The following is an 18,526-nucleotide window of genomic DNA, read 5'->3' as shown; positions in this document are numbered from 1 at the left end:
TGTGTGTGTGAGTGAGTGAGTGAGTGAGTGAGTGAGTGTGTGTGTGTCTGTGTGTTTGAGTGAGAGTGTGTGTGTGTGTTTGTGTGTGTGTGAGTTTGTGTATGTGTGTGTGTGTGAGTGATGTTTATTTTGTGCTGAAGCTGGTATTAATGTAGAGGAGATGATCAGTTCACTTCTGTTAAACTGAGGCGCTACAGCGATCTGTCAATCCACATTAAACAGTGCCAAAACTGCATTTATTGTTTGAATAATGCAATACAATGGACAAAAATTTCAATCTGAGACTTTGTTTCATATTAAAAGTACCAAAGCACAATGCTTATTGCGATTGATTGGATGGGAAGTGCCCTTCAATGTTCCATCCATTAACTGAACACAGGCGAGACTAATCGATTCTTGGGATTTCAGAATCGATATCATTCCGTAAAAATGAGAATCGATTAAAATCGAGATATCGATATGTTTTACCCAGCCCTAATCATTGCCATATGATATAAAACCTTAATTCCCACTACAGTTGGACTGAATTGTTATTATAGAGCCATGGGATTATTAATTCATATTTAATCAGTATAGTATAATGATGTGGTGCATCCCTACATCTTTGCAGCAGAGAGGACGAGGATCTCCCGAAGGGTTCATAAGTGTGTCTGGGATCGTGCTCGTCCTCAGTGTGTGGTGTGGGAACAGATTTGAGTGACTGCAGGATTCTTCATGAAGAACATCCTAAACAATGACTCTTCACTTCCCTCTCGTAACACTTTTCCCCTTCAAAGGAATATAAAACGTCTGCTTGAGTTTTTATCATTAGGATCCAGGCCAGTTTTAGTACGGCACTGATGAGTTTATCGCTGCATCACGTTATATTCCACTGTTAATACTTTTACGAGCATGTTCTGGAATGAATTTTCACGAGAGGCGAGAACTTCCCTGAAAGCTGTCGTTCCTGCACTAATGTTACGTAAGATCTCAGGCAGTTCCTATTTTCCTCCCATTATTCTTTTCTTTCAGTTTCTTCCTGTTCCTTTGCAAAGCTTCACATTTGCGCTTAAAGGCTTTGGTCTGAAATGGTGGATTCTGGGAACAGGCTGCTGCGGGGTTGGGTCGTTTACGTGCGGCTCTTCTTTCTCAGCGCTTTGTGAGCTCACAGCTGCTTAAACACAGCTGTCGACTGATGTTTACCACCAAACACAGCGCATGCAGGCCGGGCCGTGAGATCAGACTCTGTCAGTTTAATGTCGTCTGTCAGAGTTTTATTTTTATTACTTCCCTTGGATCTTCCATGATTTCTTTGCCAATGTAAATGACCGATCAGAAATGAACTGAAGTTGGTTTTGGCTTTCTGAATCTCTCCGTCCACAATGCTGAATGCACTACTGACCTAGAAGGAAACTAATGCTGTATTTATTTAATAAAAGCAGCTTAATTTACTGATATTATCATTGAGCACTAACTTTGCAGAGATGCAGGCGAGCCACTTTTCCTTTATCCTCGCTTGACCTTTCCTAATCTCACTGGTTTTCAAATAATTTATTCCTTGAGTAAGCAAAATGTAAGTTTAATAGTACTGTTTAAACTGTATGTCCCTCAGTGATTTCAACTGGTTTGATGGACTGTTCAAAAGTTTGGGCTCGGTAAGATTTTTTTAATGTTTTTGAAAGAAGTCTCTTCTGCTCGTCACAACTGCATTTATTTGACCATAAATACAGTAAAACAGTGAAATATTATTACAGTGTAAAACAGCTGTTTTCTATGTGAATCTCTGTTAAACTGTAATTTATTTCTGTGATGCGCAGCTGTATTTTCAGCATCATTACTCCAGTCTTCAGTGTCACATGATCTTCAGAAATCATTCTAATATGCTGATTTGCTGCTCAACAAACATTTCTGGTTATTATCAATGTTGAAAACAGTTGTGCTGCACAATATTTCTGTGGAAACTGTGATGCATTTTATTTTTCAGGATTCTCGGTGTGAAAAGCTTTATTTTAAGAGTAGCTGTGTGTATGAGTCTCTGTGTTTTTGGGCTGGATCTCGCACACACTCACACTCGTGTCAGCAGCAGACGGACGCTTCTCGAGCAGCACAATCTTGTGTTCAGTCCAAATCCTCCAGCGACAGCAGCTTCTCCGTCCTACAGGCCAGCGTTTAACAGCATTCAACCGAAACATGAGCTTTCACACAACAAACCTGTGTGCCGTGGCCCAGAGAACAGGCTTCTTCTGTCAGGAGCTCATGAGTGTAGAAGGAGAGCAGGTGACGGTAGATAATATATCAGTCTTCTCTGATTCTCAGTTCAGCCACTGAATCCAGCTCTGACAGACACGAGCGGTTTCTTCTCATGAGAAACACCAGGTCTCTCGTCTAGAAAGAGCATTGTAGAGGAGTTATGGACCAAAAGAACGACACTGTAGCATTCCACTGCTTTACAGGTGCAATAACTGTAATATGGTAGAATAGAGAATTTAGTTCTATTCAAACCCAATTCAAATTACACAAAAAACTAAACAGCCAACACTACTGATTAAAAAAATGAGATGAAATTAAAATTGACCTTACTTAATTTTTCCAAGTCTTATTGTGCATTAATCATCTACATTAACATTCAAAAAAAATTTTTTGAATACTTTTATTGATCAAGGATGCATTAAACTGATCAAAAGTGAGAGTAAAGACATTTATAATGTGACAAAAGATTTCTGTTTCAAATAAATGCTGTTCTTCTGAACTTTCTGTTCATCTGTGAATCCAGAAAAATAAAATGCATCACAGTTTTCACAGAAATATTGTGCAGCACGACTGTGTTCAACATTGATAATAATCAGAAATGTTTGTTGAGCAGCAAATCAGCATATTAGAATGATTTCTGAAGATCATGTGACACTGAAGACTGGAGTAATGATGCTGAAAATACAGCTGCGCATCACAGAAATACATTACAGTTTAACAGAGATTCACATAGAAAACAGCTGTTTTACACTGTAATAATATTTCACTGTTTGTACTGTATTTTTGATCAAATAAATGCAGCCTTGGTGAGCAGAAGAGACTTGTTTCAGAAACTGAAGCTGATTCTCACTGCACAGCTGGTTGTTTGAGTCTGTGCCTGGTCTTCTCTGCAGTAACGCTGGCTCAGGTATGAACAGATCTGAGGGATATCTCAGTGGATGTGAAGGGAGTCGCGTCAGATCCACGTAATGAACAGAGAAACAGATGTGTTCCTGATCTCTCCATCAGCAGCTCCTCGTGTGCCATCATAAACATGCTCCCTTTAGCTCCACAGGATCTGTAGTGTTTGGGTTTCTCAGCGGCTGATATCGGCCCGTTGTCTTCTGTGTTTCTGCTTGGTCTCTACACGCAGCCGGCGGCCGATTCATCAGAAACTTGGAGGAAACTCAATCAGACTCAAGATGCTTCGTAGTTTCAGCAAAGGGTCAGAACAGCTGTAGTGTTGCTAAAAAAGAGGATCTTCTGCCAAATATGATCAATCATCATCAGTCATAACGAACACACATAGAATCTCTGTAATAAGTCACTGTAATACAGAAAATAATGTTTTATTTAGTCAGGGCACCATGCATATGTATTTACTTTGAAGTTTGCATGCTTTTGCAAATGAAACATGAAACATTTATGTGGTTTAACATTTAGATCTGCATCTATGATGAAAACAAAGTCAAGGAAGCAAAGCAGTTGAGTCCAGTCAGGGGTGGTGTTTCTGGTTTCTCTGATCTCTGTGTGAGTGCTGGCCGTCAGCCACGGCTGTGCTGATGTAAAGCTGAACGAGTGAATACTGTACAGATCTGTGGAGCCAAGACATTCACGAATCATCCCAATTATTAGGGGAGACTGGGGCTGGCTGTCACACTTTATATCTGTATTTCGCAAAATGCTTTTCAGCATTTCCACCATTAGTGGCCAGAACATTTGATACACCTTCTGTGACAACATGCCCCAACAGCAGGACTATAGAGGCCTGTTTCTGCCATGGGATAAAATAAAAATAAAAACAGTAATTGCAACTTTTTCTCTCAAAATAAGATAAAAAGCCCCCCCCCCTCACAGTTCTGAGCTAGATTGCAACATGTAAATTCAGAATTAAGAGGGGGGAAAAAATTAAATTACTAAAAAAATAAGAAAAAAGTCAGAATTTTAAGAACACATTGTGACATCAAATACACAATACAATTCATTGTTACAGGAAAAAAAGTTAAAAAGTAATAAAAATATTGTAACAATAAGTTTTGTTTTGGCCAGCACATATGTGACCCTGGAGCACAAAACCAGTCATAAGGGTCAATTTTTTGAAATTGAGATTTATGCATCATCTGAAAGCTGAATAAATAATCTTTCCATTGATGTATGGTTTGTTAGGATAGGACAATATTTGAAAATCTGGAATCTGAGGGTGCAAAAAAAATCTAAATATTGAGAAAATCATCTTTAAAGTTGTCCAAATGAAGTTCTTACTAGCAATGCATATTACTAATCAAAAATTAAGTTTTGATATATTTACGGTAGGAAATTTACAAAATATCTTCATGGAACATGATCTTTACTTAATATCCTAATGATTTTTGGCATAAAAGAAAAATGTATAATTTTGACCCATACAATGTATTGTTGGCTATTGCTACAAATATACCCCAGCGACTTAAGACTGCTTTTGTGCTCCAGGGACACATATTTTTCAGTAATAAATTGTAACAGTATTGCATAAAATATATTAGTCAAATTATCTGAAATTAAGTCAGCTTTGAAGTTTTTATTATTAAACAAGCAAACAAAAGCAAAATATTGAGCTGTGTAATTTCTAGCGCAGTCTTTCCAAACCAAGCGCTTCTGTTGTCACTGCTTAAATATTAACATTGTAAATTGTGTTTGAAACTGTTTGAGCAAAGCAGGCAGGAGTCTGGCGTGACTGTTTGTGAATAAACCTAGCACTCCCATGATGCTCCTCTTCAGATTGTTCTGGTGAGCGCAGTGAGCGCGTGCGACACCTGTGCTGCTTCTGTCTCTGTTTCACACCATCAGACGGTCAGTGGGATGATCTCTGGATGACCGGATGTCTGCACAAATCAGCCTTTCAGTGAGTGATCTGACGCGGACACCGCAGACGTCATCAGAGGCATTTCATGAGCCGCTCAACTATGCAATATTTCTCAAACTCATTTGTGGTTCTAGAAAGAAAATTCCACTGATTTCCATTGACACTTGATTTGGGCCACTAAATAACCAGCTCACCCAGAAGAAACTAATAGCATCTGTTTCTCAATCAGAAACTACTGACCCCACTTACTGACTCTCCATAGTGTTTACCAGTCCTAAACACAGTGCTTATTGACTAGTAGCACTGCTGATGAGCGCTGGGTTGGTTGAAGTACTGATTAGTCTCTAGTGCTCTGAGCGCTCTGAAATCATCTGCTGTTTGTGTGTGGATCACACAGTGGGTGAAGCAGGGAGATGCTGGTAAGTGGCAGATATTGGTTTTGTGTGTCTGGAGGGAGAGGCAGGAGCTGGTAATTGTGCGGAGATAAGGCTGGTTTATCCTCGTCTCTCTGTGTCCTGAAGCAAAGGTCAGCGCTGCCAAAGCCGTTATAAACTGTGTACGTTTGGCCAAGTTTTACCAAATACAAATGTTCTTGTGCTCAGCTGACTTTTATTCACATTGCATACATTCTGCTCATGTATTGTTCTTTAAGCATTTGGTGTTGATTAGGCGAGATCCTTCAGATTTGCTCCAGTGTTGTTCTCATGGATGAGCTCATGAATGCAGTGAGGCCTTTCCTCCTCTGAGGCTCATGGGAGCATCTATAGATTGAGTTTAACACTCCTCCCTGTGCCGGCCGGTCTGCCAAATGCAGTACCTCATTTTGGACGACTGAGATTCTGCTGCCTTTGCTGCTTTTCTCCGTCCATGAGCTCAGACAGACGAGGAGCTGCTCCGTCGCTCTGTACTTCTAGGTTTACAATCTTTGCTATTCCCTCATGTGTTTCTATCTCAGAATGTGAGCTGTTTCCTCAAACCTCTTCTGAATCGGAATTTCATCATCATGTTCACTTCATCGCTAACAAACGGCACTCCCATGAGCCTCGGTGGTTTTCTGTCATTTTCTCGTCACTTGTGGTGGTTTTTCTGATCGGCCGCAGGTCTGGCTCTCTGGGCTTCATGGATCATATATCTTTAAAGCTCAAAGAGAAAAATATTTACCGTTAACATTAAGTGTAATTGTTTTAATTGACAATTGGAATATTGGAATAGTACATAGTAGAGATGTTTGAACTGAAGTCACTTTCAAACTCATGTGAATCTGCATGGAGAAACCTCTCATCCTCAAACGTGATTCCTGACTCCGTACGGCTCTCTCTGTGCGGATGAACGTGATGAACTCTGCCCACGGACAGCTCTTCAACCTTTGGTCCATTGCACGGAAAGAAACGCTATATAAAGTCCTCCTTGTTCCTCATGCTGACATTACACTTGACCTGAACCCCGTGAGAGGCAATCAAACCTTCAGCTCTTATCCAGAAGCCTTTGATCGTCCGACCTTCATCTGGTCTGGAGTGAACCTCTCTGCTCCATTTCATAAACCTGCAATAAATACACGCTGTTCCCAAATGTCTTCATACTTGCTAAGTGTTTCCACTAGTTGCACAACAGGCTGGTGAAATCTTATTAAAGAAAACATCTATGGAGAATTCACGAACTGCCAAATGTGCAAATGGAAATAAATGATAACAAACACACAGATTATTAGTGTGATCACTGAGTATGTTTTCATGCATAACAACGACATATTTCGGGTTATTAGGCTTAATCGCTGTAAGATGTGGACATATTCACTGTGACACATACAAAACTCCAAACCCAAATCGATGCGTGCGTTCATGCATATAAAGAGGTAAATAAACTTTGGTAACACTCTACTTGAAACCTTTATATGTAATGCATTATAAAAGAATGTAATGCCTTATTTATGATTTCATGAATTGTAACCACAGTTATAACACTTATCTGTTCACTGTTACACATTTAGAAAGTATAATGCATTAAAACATGACGAACAACAGATTTGAGAGGTGTCCACGCTGCGTGTGAGCATATGTGTAAGACTCGTTAGTGAGTGTAACTGTTGAAGCTGAAGCTGGATTTGGTGTCAGTGAGGTTGAACATCCGTCTTATTGCCAGCTTTCTGATTTCACGATCTCCTCATTGGTTTTATTTACCCCAGCTGCATCAAATCATGTGTGCAAACACTTGCACTGGTTGATATGACTCATTAATTCGTTTTTAGACTGTTTTATATCATTACATAAAAAAACTGAACTGGATGTATGAAGCTCACCCAGGTGAATTATCATTAGTGAATGAGCAGAAGCTCTTCGTTGAGCTGTTGTGTGAATGCTAAGATGGCATTTTTTGCTATAGTGTGCCATTAAAGAGCCTGTGGTCCAGCTCTCCAGCACGTTCCTCGCAGCAGATCCATTAGCCGCACTAACCGCTTCCAGATGATGGGCCTGTAACAGAGCGGCTGATTGTTTGTGCTTCTCCTGCGCTCTAATCGAGACCATGTGTACGCTTCAGCTCTGTTCCAGCGTCTGCTAATACCAGCTCAGTTTGGTGTGCTGGGGTTGTTTGGTTAAATGTAAATGATGCTAAAGCGTGATCCGCTGTGGTACAGTAGTTCTGGCAGACGCTGCTGTTTTGGTTTCTCATCTGTGAGGGAAGCAAGCAGATCTTTCTGAAAACAGCAGCCGATTGAAGTGAAGATGCAGGAGCTGCAGGGATGCCTGGAGGGAGTTTACAGCACAGGATAACGTGTGCTAATAAAACTGCAGAACCGCTCGCCGGATCTCAGCTCATAAACAGGAAAATGCATTGTGTGATTATAAAGACTTTTATTTTGCCATGAATTATTAGCAGGACTGAGACTGTAAAGAAATACTAGAGATGGAAAGATGCTTTTATGTTGGTACTTATAATAAAATCTTTTGTTTTGTAAAGCATGCATTGTCTGCGGATGGGATCAGAAAATCTTGTGTGTTGAACTCTGATTGCTCAAGCATATGTTTTCAACACTGATAAAAGGATCATGTGACACTGAAGACTGGAGTAATGATGCTGAAAATACAGCTGCGCATCACAGAAATACATTACAGTTTAACAGAGATTCACAGAGAAACAGCTGTTTTACACTGTAATAATATTTCACTGCTTTTACTGTATTTTTAAATGCAGTCTTGGTGATAAATATATACAAATTATTTTTTAAATGTATACAATTACATGCACACGCACACACACACACATATATATATGTTTATACATTTACATACATGTATATGTTTTTGTTTATATATATACTGTATATATTATATATATATAAACATACACACATAAATGTATTTATATATAATATAATAATATAATATATATTTTTATTTTTTTATACATCTGATTCAGAAAAATAACGTGATTAATAAATAACTGTGAAATTATTCTTCTGTCTGTTGCTTCTCATGTTGAATGCTAAAAGATATTAACACCTTCCATTTTTAATTAGATGTGACTATTAGTATTTTATATTTATAATTACGCATTACATGAGCCTTAGAAATTGGCTTTAAGACAAGCACCACAGCTCAACATATTCACTAACTGTTATTGTTATTTGTGGACATTTTTCCTCTCATCTGTGGGGCTCAGAATGAGCTAGAATGGCTCTGTTTGGACACGTTCATTAACTCTGGTCTCTGTCTGTGCAGAGCGGGCCTCGAGCGCTCAGCTGGACCTCACCGAGCTCATCGGCGTTCCTCTGCCTCCGTCTGTGGCCTTCATCACGGGCTTCGAGGGCTTCCCGGCGTACAACTTCGGCCCGGACGCTAACGTGGGCCGCCTGACGCGCTCCTTCATCCCCGACCCGTTCTACCGCGACTTCTCCATCATCGTGACGGCCAAACCCAGCTCTCGGCGCGGAGGAGTGCTGTTCGCCGTCACAGACGCGCTGCAGAAGATCGTCCATCTGGGAGTGTCTCTGGCGCCGGTGGAGGACGGGTCCCAGCGCGTGGTTCTGTACTACACCGAGCCCGGGGCCGTGCACACGCAGGAGGCGGCTTCCTTCAAGATGGGCGATCTGACGGGCCGCTGGGCGCGCTTCACACTGACCGTACAGGGAGAGGAGGTGAGGCTGTACATGGACTGTGAGGAGCACCATCGCGTGGCCTTCCGCAGGAGTCCAGACCCACTCACCTTCCAGCCCAGCTCCGGCATCTTCATAGGGAACGCCGGGGGAACCAGGCTGGAGCGCTTTGTGGTGAGATAATAATAATAATATTATTTCCATAACATCTTAATTATATGTATTATTCATTAATGTATTTATTTATTAATATTATTATGCATTTTAGTTTTCTTATTAATAATATCATTTTAATAATATCTTAGGTGTGTGTATATATATATATATATATATATGATCATTGGTTAGTAGATGATCAGTGTGTTCTGTTTCTCTTTACATGACTGATTCAGACTGAAATGGAAGAGATAGTTCATATCACTTGTCGCTCAAAGGTCAAGACAGAAGGTCAGGTCACAAGATTTTGCAATGGGGTTTAAATTGGTCGCTTAGAATCGCAGGATCCTCACAATAGCACATTTTGTGTGAGGGTGAAAGATTTCCCAACACAGATTCAAGTTCACCTTGGTCACACAAATTCAGCACATTGACCAACAGAAAGCGGCCTGGTGTGACAGTGTCTTCAGCGTGAGCTGTGCTTCATACAGCGCTACTCTAGTTTTGACTACAGACTATATGCACCTTTTTGGTCCATGAAATGTTGCTACAGTAATGTGACACACCTTTATTGTGTACTGTAGTATCTGGCAGGAACACATTTATCTGGAAGCCTGTTTCTGCCATGGAATTCAAAAATAAAAAAGGTTGCAAGATGTAAACCCGGAATTCAGAGAAACAAGAAAGAAAGTGTGTGTGTGTGCGCGTGTATGTGTGTGTGTGTGTGTGTGTGTGTGTGTGTGTACGTGCGTGCGTGTGTGTGTGCTGAGTCAACATGCAGACTGTTCATCTGACGGTCAGAGTAAATGAGTCTTTGAGAAACACAGCACTTACAGCCACGGTCTAGAGGCCACAAACACAGACCAGAACACTGTAAATACACCATCCATACAGTTCAACTGTTGTTTACAAAAATGACAGAAAATTTAAAATACATATTAGAGATGATTCAGCTGAAATGAAATAAAAATGATATTTTAAACACAAATCTGAGTTATGTTCACTCTTTGGAAAGACTTCATCAGGCTGCACAGTTTGAGAGGCGCTGCTTTGAGTTCTCCCAAAGGTTTTGGATGAAATCCCCTCAACCTTGTGTATGTTGTAAGTGTTAGTGACTCTGGACTGGAACAGGATGAAATATCACTGACTCAGAAACTCCTAATTTTCATACTGATGGAGTTTGTTCTTATCGCTGGAATTGGATTCTCCTGCTTTACGGACACGATCATGGGAACGTTTCCTCCGTTATCCTGTGAGGCTGATTCACATGGATGCAGACAGACGGCAGGGATCAGATGTTCAGATCTGAATGAAGCGTGACTCACGGTTAGCATAGCTGCTAGCTGAGTCAGTCTGGCAGGAAGCACAGGCTAATCAACATGACTAATTGAAACACAGATGCTGCAGGCTGTGAAAAACACCCAGAGAATTCAGCTGCTGCGGATTCCTTCACTTCTTTGGGCTTTAACATTGTTCCTTTTTGGGTCATTTTAAATTACACCATTCTGTAGGTAGACCAGATAAAAATATTAATAATACAATAAAAGGAAAGGAAAGGAAAATAAGTAAAATTGGTATTATTTGACAGTAAATTTGGTTAATGCATTAGGAATCATGACAATCAAATAAATCATGACTATAAAAAATGAAGTATGGAGAATAAAATATGTAAAAAAAAGAATAATAAATAAATAAACCTGAACATTAATGTATTACGTATGTTAATCAATTAAAATAAACTATAATCAATTTATAAATTAACATTAATGTAGATTAATTAATCAGTGCTCTAAATTATTTTATAATTATTTTTATTATTAGTAGTAGTAGTAAATTTTTAGTAGTAGAATTTAAATGAATTAACTTATTATATTATTAAAATGAATAACCTTATTTTAAAGTATTACCCACATTTAATCGATGCACAGTGATAGGGGGCGCTATAGCTTAAGAAAATTAATAGAATTATGCTACGTTTTGATTTGATTGATTATGATTGGGCTTGTTGGTGTCTATCAAAGACTCTCTCCCTCTCTCTCTCTCTCTTAGGGATGGGCGATACCTCTTATTTTATTTGCGATCCGATACCGATATTTTCAAGCCCAGTATTGCCGATACCAATACCGATACCTCTAAACTAAACTGATCTTTTAAATTATTAAAAGAATATAATCAGTACTTATCCTCACTTAATATTAGATTTTAAAGCCATGTTTTTTAACATTTCATAGGCCTTTTTTGTTTACACTGTCAGAAATAAAATATCCTATAATTGTATTTTAGCCCTTTACTGGGGCAGTATCCTCACAGGTGCAACTGTACCCCTAAAAGAGAGCATATTAGTGCCATACCAAATACACAAAATAATGTTCTTTTTAGCAGCATCATATGACCCCTTTAAGTCTCATGCTCACCAAGGCTGCACTTATTTGAAAAAGAAAAAGCTATAGATCTACTTATGCTTCTGATGCTTTTGGGAAACGCAGCTCTATCTGAACAAGCACTGAGCCATGTGTCAGCAGCGAACGCTGTCTGTGATTGATTAGTTCTGTCTTTCAGCATTTAGTGTGTTCTGATGAGCAGGAGAAATGGTTCTAGCCTACACAATTATTCGCTAATATACGTAGAAGCTTTTTTATGCACCGAATTTCTTGATAAATAAATCAAATTAAAGGTTAAAAATGCACTTGAGAATCGATATTTTTATGCAAGGATCGATCCTTTCGATACAACATCAGTATTGATACTTAAGGATCGATCCGCCCATCCCTATGTTGCACAAGAATGTTTGCAGCCACGCCTGTGTTAATCAGGACTTCAGCTCGTTAGAGCTCTGAGAAAACACTGACCTCAGCTTTTACATGCACAGAGGTCAAAGGTCAAGAGCTGATGCTGACCATTCATGATCAGATCAGAACATGAGGAGAACAGACTGATGTGTGTCACCTTCACTCTCCTGATTCTGTGTGTGCGTGTTTGTGTGTGTGTGTGCGTGTTTGTGCGTGTGCGTTTGCGTGCGTGTGTGTGTGTGTGTGTGAGTGTGTGTGCTGTGTGTGTGCTGTGTGTGTGCTGTGTATCACTGATTTACAGCAGCAGTGTTTGAGTTTTACACATTCATCTGATAATCAGTTTCAGGCTATTTAGGACTGAAGAGTGAACATTTACAGAAATCTCTCTCTCTCTCTGCGTGTGTGTCTGTGTGTGTGTGTGTGTGTGTGTGCAGGGCTCGATCCAGCAGCTGCTGTTGACGGCGGATCCCAGCGCTCCGAATGAACAGTGTGAGGAGGACGATCCTTACGTGAGTGTCAGCAGATCCATCTGCAGATTCACATAAACACAAAAGATATACATCACTTTACATCAATAGGTCAAATATAATATAATATGGCACAAAATCAGAAGCTCCTAAAAAAAAAGAGCAATTCTGATAATCAACCTCAGAAGGTCATGTTAAATATATGCATTAATGATGAGATCGCCCATAAAAGTGTTTTTTTAAATTTTTTATATATATATAAAAAAAAAAAAAGGTTAAAATTCAAATTGTATTTACATAAATATATATTTTTTACAATATACTTTTGGCCATTTTTGTATATTTCTGAAAATGTGTTTTAAAAATGTAAATATATTTGTAAAAGCATAATATATTTTGCCCTCCATATACTGACGTGTTTAAAGTCAGCTAGGTTCATGATATGACAGCAGTTTATGCCACTGGTTACCGGTGTGCCTCACTAGTGTGAAGTCAGCAGCAGCTCACTGTCACAGCTGGTGTAAGAGAGTCCTCTGGTGGCCACAGCACGACATCACAGGTGTTTTGCTGTGCTGTGCAACACATTTACTGTAACGCTCTGGTTTTATTCACGGATTTGGTTTCAAATGCTTTACACAGGACTTGTTGTGAAACGTGTTTTATTTGTATGTTTTATGTTTGCCATTTCAGCATTGCTGCTTGTGGGATTGTTTTAGTTTAATGGCATTTTTGGTCCATTCTTGTAGTTTTTAAAGTGAGTTAATTTTCATCATGTGTCTCCAGACAGCACAGACACACAGTCAATCCCTAATGAACATGAGCTAACCACTGACTGCATCATTCCAGGCGTCTGGATACGGCAGCGGTGACAGCATCTACGATGACACGGAGACTCCAGACGAGGTCAAGAAAGTGCTTGAAGAGAGAGAATATACGATGGTGAGTGACACTGTCTAGTGCATCAAACTCATTTATTTCACGGTAAAAAAACCCATTTCCTTTGCTTTTAGGACATTCAACTTCAGATTATGAGTACAACTCCATTCAAACTTATTTTTTTATTTTATAATATTATATATGCTACTATTTATCTGAATAAAAGGCCTAGGTAGCGATTATATCTTGATTCCACGGAGTGATTCTCAGGCTTCATTCCTGTATTGTCTTCGGTTGTCTGGTGTTTAGCCGGAGGATATAGAGTCCGGTCCGATGAGAGCGCCACCTACTGAATCTCCCTCGTTCTTCACTGAGACGGATGATGAGGACCTGGAGGAAGGCTCTGGAGAGGACATCATCATCATCAGTGGTCCGAAAGGTGAACGCATTCACAGAGTCATCTTCAGATCATCCCGTCTGTCTTTAATCCTGTCAGTCTCATCTCTCATTTCAGCAGTCGTCTGTTATTCACATGACATCTTCCTGAGCCCAGAGTTTACGTGACAAGCCTTTATCGATGCTGAGATCATCTGATTTCTGGAGATTTTTCATACGCATTAATTAGATTTCATCATGATATCTGTTTTTCTATCACTGCAGAGCGGATCAGATCAGAAGGAGCTTCACAGGACAGAAATGTGAGTCCATCTCTGTCACAGATTCTGTTCTACTCTCTCAGGTCTTCTCCGCAGCTGACTCTCTTCTGCTTTCTCAGGTCATTACCATGCAGAAAGGAGAGAAAGGAGAGCGAGGTCCACAAGGCCCTCCAGGACCCGCTGCTCCACACACACCAGGAGAGCCAGGGCCCCGGGGCCCGCAGGGGCCACCAGGACAAGACGGCCAGCCTGTAAGTAAACAAGAAGCACACAGCACCTTCAGCAATCACCGTGTGTGTGTGTGTGTGTGTGTGTGTCTGTGTGTGTGTGTTTTCAATAATTTTTTAATAAAAAATATTTAAATATAAAAAAATATATATAATATAGTTAAAAACAGTAATATTGTGAAATAATATTGCATTTTACGATTTATAATAATTTATACTTGTAAGGCAAAACTGAATTTTCTGTCACTTTTGATCAGTTCAATGCATCCTTGTTGAAGTATTAATTTCTAAAAAATAAAAATAAAAAAATAAACAAAAAATTTAACTTAATTCAAGATATATTCTTGGATAATAATCTTCCTATGCACATTTGCTTTCTTAAATAAATGTACTGTATCTTGTTTAAAGGATGTTACTTTACTGGAAAACAGGACAAAAATACTAATTAATTAATTAATTTAATAGTTTGTTTCTTATTTATCTTTCTTTCTTTCTTTCTGTCTGTAATAGTTTAATACTCGCTGTGCAGTGAATGACTCACTATTGCACTATTGCATTATAGCTGTGTAACTCTTTCTCTCACACACACACACACACAATCACACACGTGTCCCAGAGTCCGTCAAATGTTCCACACGCTTAATGAGCTGAACCGGTTTCTGATCATGTCTCAGAGCACAAGAAACAGAAGCATGGTCAGATATTGTGCTGCATTAATGTTGATGTTGTTCTCTTACAGGGTGATCCAGCGAAAGATGGCGCTCCGGTGAGTATCTCCCCTGTTTCTGTGTAGATACTGTGTGTATGATAGAGTCTTGAGCTGTTGAACATTTGCCCAGGGAAAAATAATAATATATATATATATATAGTTTATTTACCACACATTGAACATGTTGTATACCTGATTTGAATACCTTAATTTAAATACACTATTTAAAGTTTAAATAACTGATTTCAAGCATCACATCCTATTTACAGTAAAAAAACACAAACCTAAACATCAAAAAATGGAAAAGGAATAAGAAACAACTGTAATAATATTTCACTGTTTTTACTGTATTTTCGATCAAATAAACGCAGCCTCATTGAGCAGAAGAGACTTCTTTCAAAAACATTGTAAAAACTTAAGTATGTATTGACTTTTTTTGTTTTGTTTTTATAAAGTTATGATTGATATATAGCCTTTGTGAAAGCTTTGCTTTTCGATGTGAAGTGAAACAGCTACAGATTTTTTTCTAGCAGCCTCAGGATGTGGAAATATAAATGTAAATGCTTGAGAAATGTACACTTTATGTCTCATGAACTGGCTCTGACCAAACCAACTCTAAACTCAAACTGAACATCAAGCCTTTAATGCAGCACGCTATCTCTGTATTTCCAGCAGCAGTGTGTACTCACGTCTCCGCTGGACGCTTCGCTCACATGTGTGCAGCAGAGCCCAGGAATACACGCTAATGTTTTAGTAACTGGAATCCATGCCTCATTATTACTGAGTCACGGCCAGTGAACTGTTGCTCAGTCTGTCAGCGGTCAGAGAACGTGAGCAGCTGTAGGACTGATTAAACCAGCGGCCCGCGGTCGTGACCGCACTGTCCTTCTGTCAGATCTGTGCGAGAGAGTGTGCCTTCAACAGCACTGCCTTATTCTGGACAAAACTAACATGAACACATTTGTTTTCCTCTCTTTCTGTCACGTACAGGGAGAGGCTGGACCTCCGGGATTCCCGGGCCTTCCTGGAGATCCGGGTCCCAAAGGTGACAAGGTATGACACACACTGGCTGATTATATTTTATAATAGCATGCCTAACAAACCTATAGAGTCTGTCAGTCAGGTTTCAGAAGTGAAATCTCCATTCATTTTCTCCATAGGGAAACTGTTTTTTTAACTATAACTTATAAACGGTTAAAGACAGACTTGTTATGAGTTCCAAGGTTGTTAATTGATGGCATATGCTTTAGTTGAAGCCATTAGACCACGTTATTTTAACTTATTTAAAATAATCATGTTTAATTTGAGGAATTTGCAGTGAAGACTACATTACCCATGGTGCAGAAAATTCCACCAATCAGAGAGTCGCGGCTCTTTAGCTCCGCCCACTGTCATGAGTCATGGCAAATGAGTCTTCCTATGCTCTCAAAATACTGAAATATTTGTATATATGTATGCAAATTTTGCAACAAACTTAAAATATATTAATTGTTTTTTGTAGAATATAATCAACAGCTTTAAATGCATAGTTTTATATTTCTCCATCATTTTTAATTCGATCAATGTCATTCGCAATGCTTCATGGGATTGTAGTTCTTCCTTCAATTAACCATTAATGTCGCAGTCGTGTGTCTTTTTGTCTCATGTTGTGATTCTGCTTCTTATCAGAGTCTGTAATGCTGTGATTCTCCTCGTAGCTGGTTGGTTTGGTTCATGGATTATAACGCTTTAACAAAGACTTTTAAAAATCCCTATGGGAAAAATGAATGGGAAAAGACTTGAACCAGTGCTGCTAACATGATGAATTGGGGCCAATCATAGCAAACGATCCACGGTTTCCTGGCTTATGCTTTGATAGGGTGATCCTGGTGTGGGCATCCCGGGGCCGCCTGGACCTCCCGGACCGCCAGGGACATTCAAGTATCCGGTGTGTACCATAATATGTTATTATGTACAGATTTATATAATCATGTCCATCATAATAGCAGATGGCCTGGCTGTAAACTCACTGAGCGTTTCCCACGAGCAGGACGGCATCGACGGCTCCGGATCAAGCGATCTGGATTTGGACAGCGACACAGAGCTGATACGGGTGAGTTATTACAGTCTGTTCAAATGAAGAGAGCTCTGGGTGCAAATAATCAAAGGAACTCTGAGACACTTAAATGATTTAACGCTGTTAAAATGAGACATGAGGTAGTCATGTGTAAGATGTACGGATATGAGTTGTCAGACAAAGAATTTGGTACTCAGATTAATTGTTAGTGTTTTCGGCTCCCACCAGGGTCCTCCAGGGCCGCCGGGGCCACCGGGCCGTCCAGGACCTCCGGGCCCTTCTGTCGGAGCTCAGCCGGGGCCGATCGGGCCTCCAGGAGCTCCTGGAAAAGACGGGGAGACGGGGAAGCCTGGACTCCCGGTGAGTGAGGATCAGATCAGACTGAGCTAACGTTCATCCTAAAATTAAAAGTTATTATTTGCTCACCCTCATTCCTCATGAGTGAACAGATTTTCTTTTCCTGTGGAGTAATGCATGGAGAAAATGAAGCCATACAATAATAGAATTTTGAGTCTTAAAGGGTATCGTACAAATAAATACACGCTACCATTTTTTAATACAAATATTTAATAATTAATACATTTATTCATAACTGAATCAAAAGTGACAGTAAAGGCATTTATAATGTTACAGCAGATTTCTATTTCAAATAAATGCTGTTCTTTTGAACTTTCTGTTCATCTGTGAATCCTGAAAAATACAATGCATCACAGTTTCCACAAAAATATTGTGCAGCACAACTGTTTTCAACATTGATAATAATCAGAAATGTTTCTTGAGCAGCAAATCAGCATATTAGAATGATTTCTGAAGATCATGGTGATGCCGGAGGTTGAGCTTTGATGACGTGTGTGTGTGTAAGAACACGAGGGACAGTCAGTGAAGACAGCACTTTTATTTTGGCTGAGCTCTTCATCTCAGCAGGTGTTAATAGACTGAGCAGAGGCTTTATTCCGGAGGTGCTGCGGGTGATTGAGGACTGGTTCAGTGGGGCTGGATTTGAGCTGGACTCAAGATGCTAAACTCAAACCACGGGCCAAAGGCAGTCGTTTCTCCCATCAGAAATCTCATTCTGCTTTCATCACACCCGTCAGAATCAAGTGTTAGTGTGAGGAAGGGTCATGTGGAAACCTGTCTTCTTGTCAGCAGTTTGATCAAATACATGCAGTAGTTTTTAGCATGGCCCTATACTTCACTCTACTGTAGAAGCTTGTTTCCAACATGGGATAAAAAAATAAAAAATAATCAATTGATTTTTTATTTTACAATTCTGACCTTTTTTTGCAATGAAAAATGGCAGAATAGCAAGAAAAAAGTCAGAATTGAGATATAACATCTGGCAATTCTGAGTTTATATCTTTTTTTTTTTTTAAGTTTTGAGTTTAATCTGTCTCGCAAATCTGTTTTTTTTTTTCTTCTGCAAATGGAATAAAAAAAAACTTTTAAAATG

At 39.5% G+C, this 18,526-nt stretch overlaps 1 protein-coding gene across 1 annotated transcript in view; it reads left to right on the top strand.

Annotated features, from left to right (window-relative positions):
* LOC107728733 (collagen alpha-1(XV) chain-like) overlaps positions 1 to 18,526 on the top strand; it is a 57,977-nt gene that overhangs the window by 13,003 nt on the left and 26,448 nt on the right. Inside the window, exons 3-13 of the mRNA XM_016539023.1 lie at positions 8,767 to 9,314; positions 12,520 to 12,594; positions 13,399 to 13,491; positions 13,738 to 13,867; positions 14,089 to 14,126; positions 14,204 to 14,335; positions 15,051 to 15,077; positions 16,011 to 16,073; positions 16,879 to 16,947; positions 17,050 to 17,112; positions 17,305 to 17,436. Coding sequence (XP_016394509.1) covers positions 8,767 to 9,314; positions 12,520 to 12,594; positions 13,399 to 13,491; positions 13,738 to 13,867; positions 14,089 to 14,126; positions 14,204 to 14,335; positions 15,051 to 15,077; positions 16,011 to 16,073; positions 16,879 to 16,947; positions 17,050 to 17,112; positions 17,305 to 17,436 — 1,370 coding nt within the window. The remainder of the gene's footprint in view (positions 1 to 8,766; positions 9,315 to 12,519; positions 12,595 to 13,398; positions 13,492 to 13,737; positions 13,868 to 14,088; positions 14,127 to 14,203; positions 14,336 to 15,050; positions 15,078 to 16,010; positions 16,074 to 16,878; positions 16,948 to 17,049; positions 17,113 to 17,304; positions 17,437 to 18,526) is intronic.

This window comes from Sinocyclocheilus rhinocerous, unplaced genomic scaffold (assembly GCF_001515625.1).
Source record: "Sinocyclocheilus rhinocerous isolate Xijiao unplaced genomic scaffold, SAMN03320098_v1.1 scaffold2773, whole genome shotgun sequence".
Classification (NCBI taxonomy): Eukaryota; Metazoa; Chordata; class Actinopteri; order Cypriniformes; family Cyprinidae; genus Sinocyclocheilus; species Sinocyclocheilus rhinocerous.
This window is presented reverse-complemented; position numbering and strand designations above follow the sequence as displayed.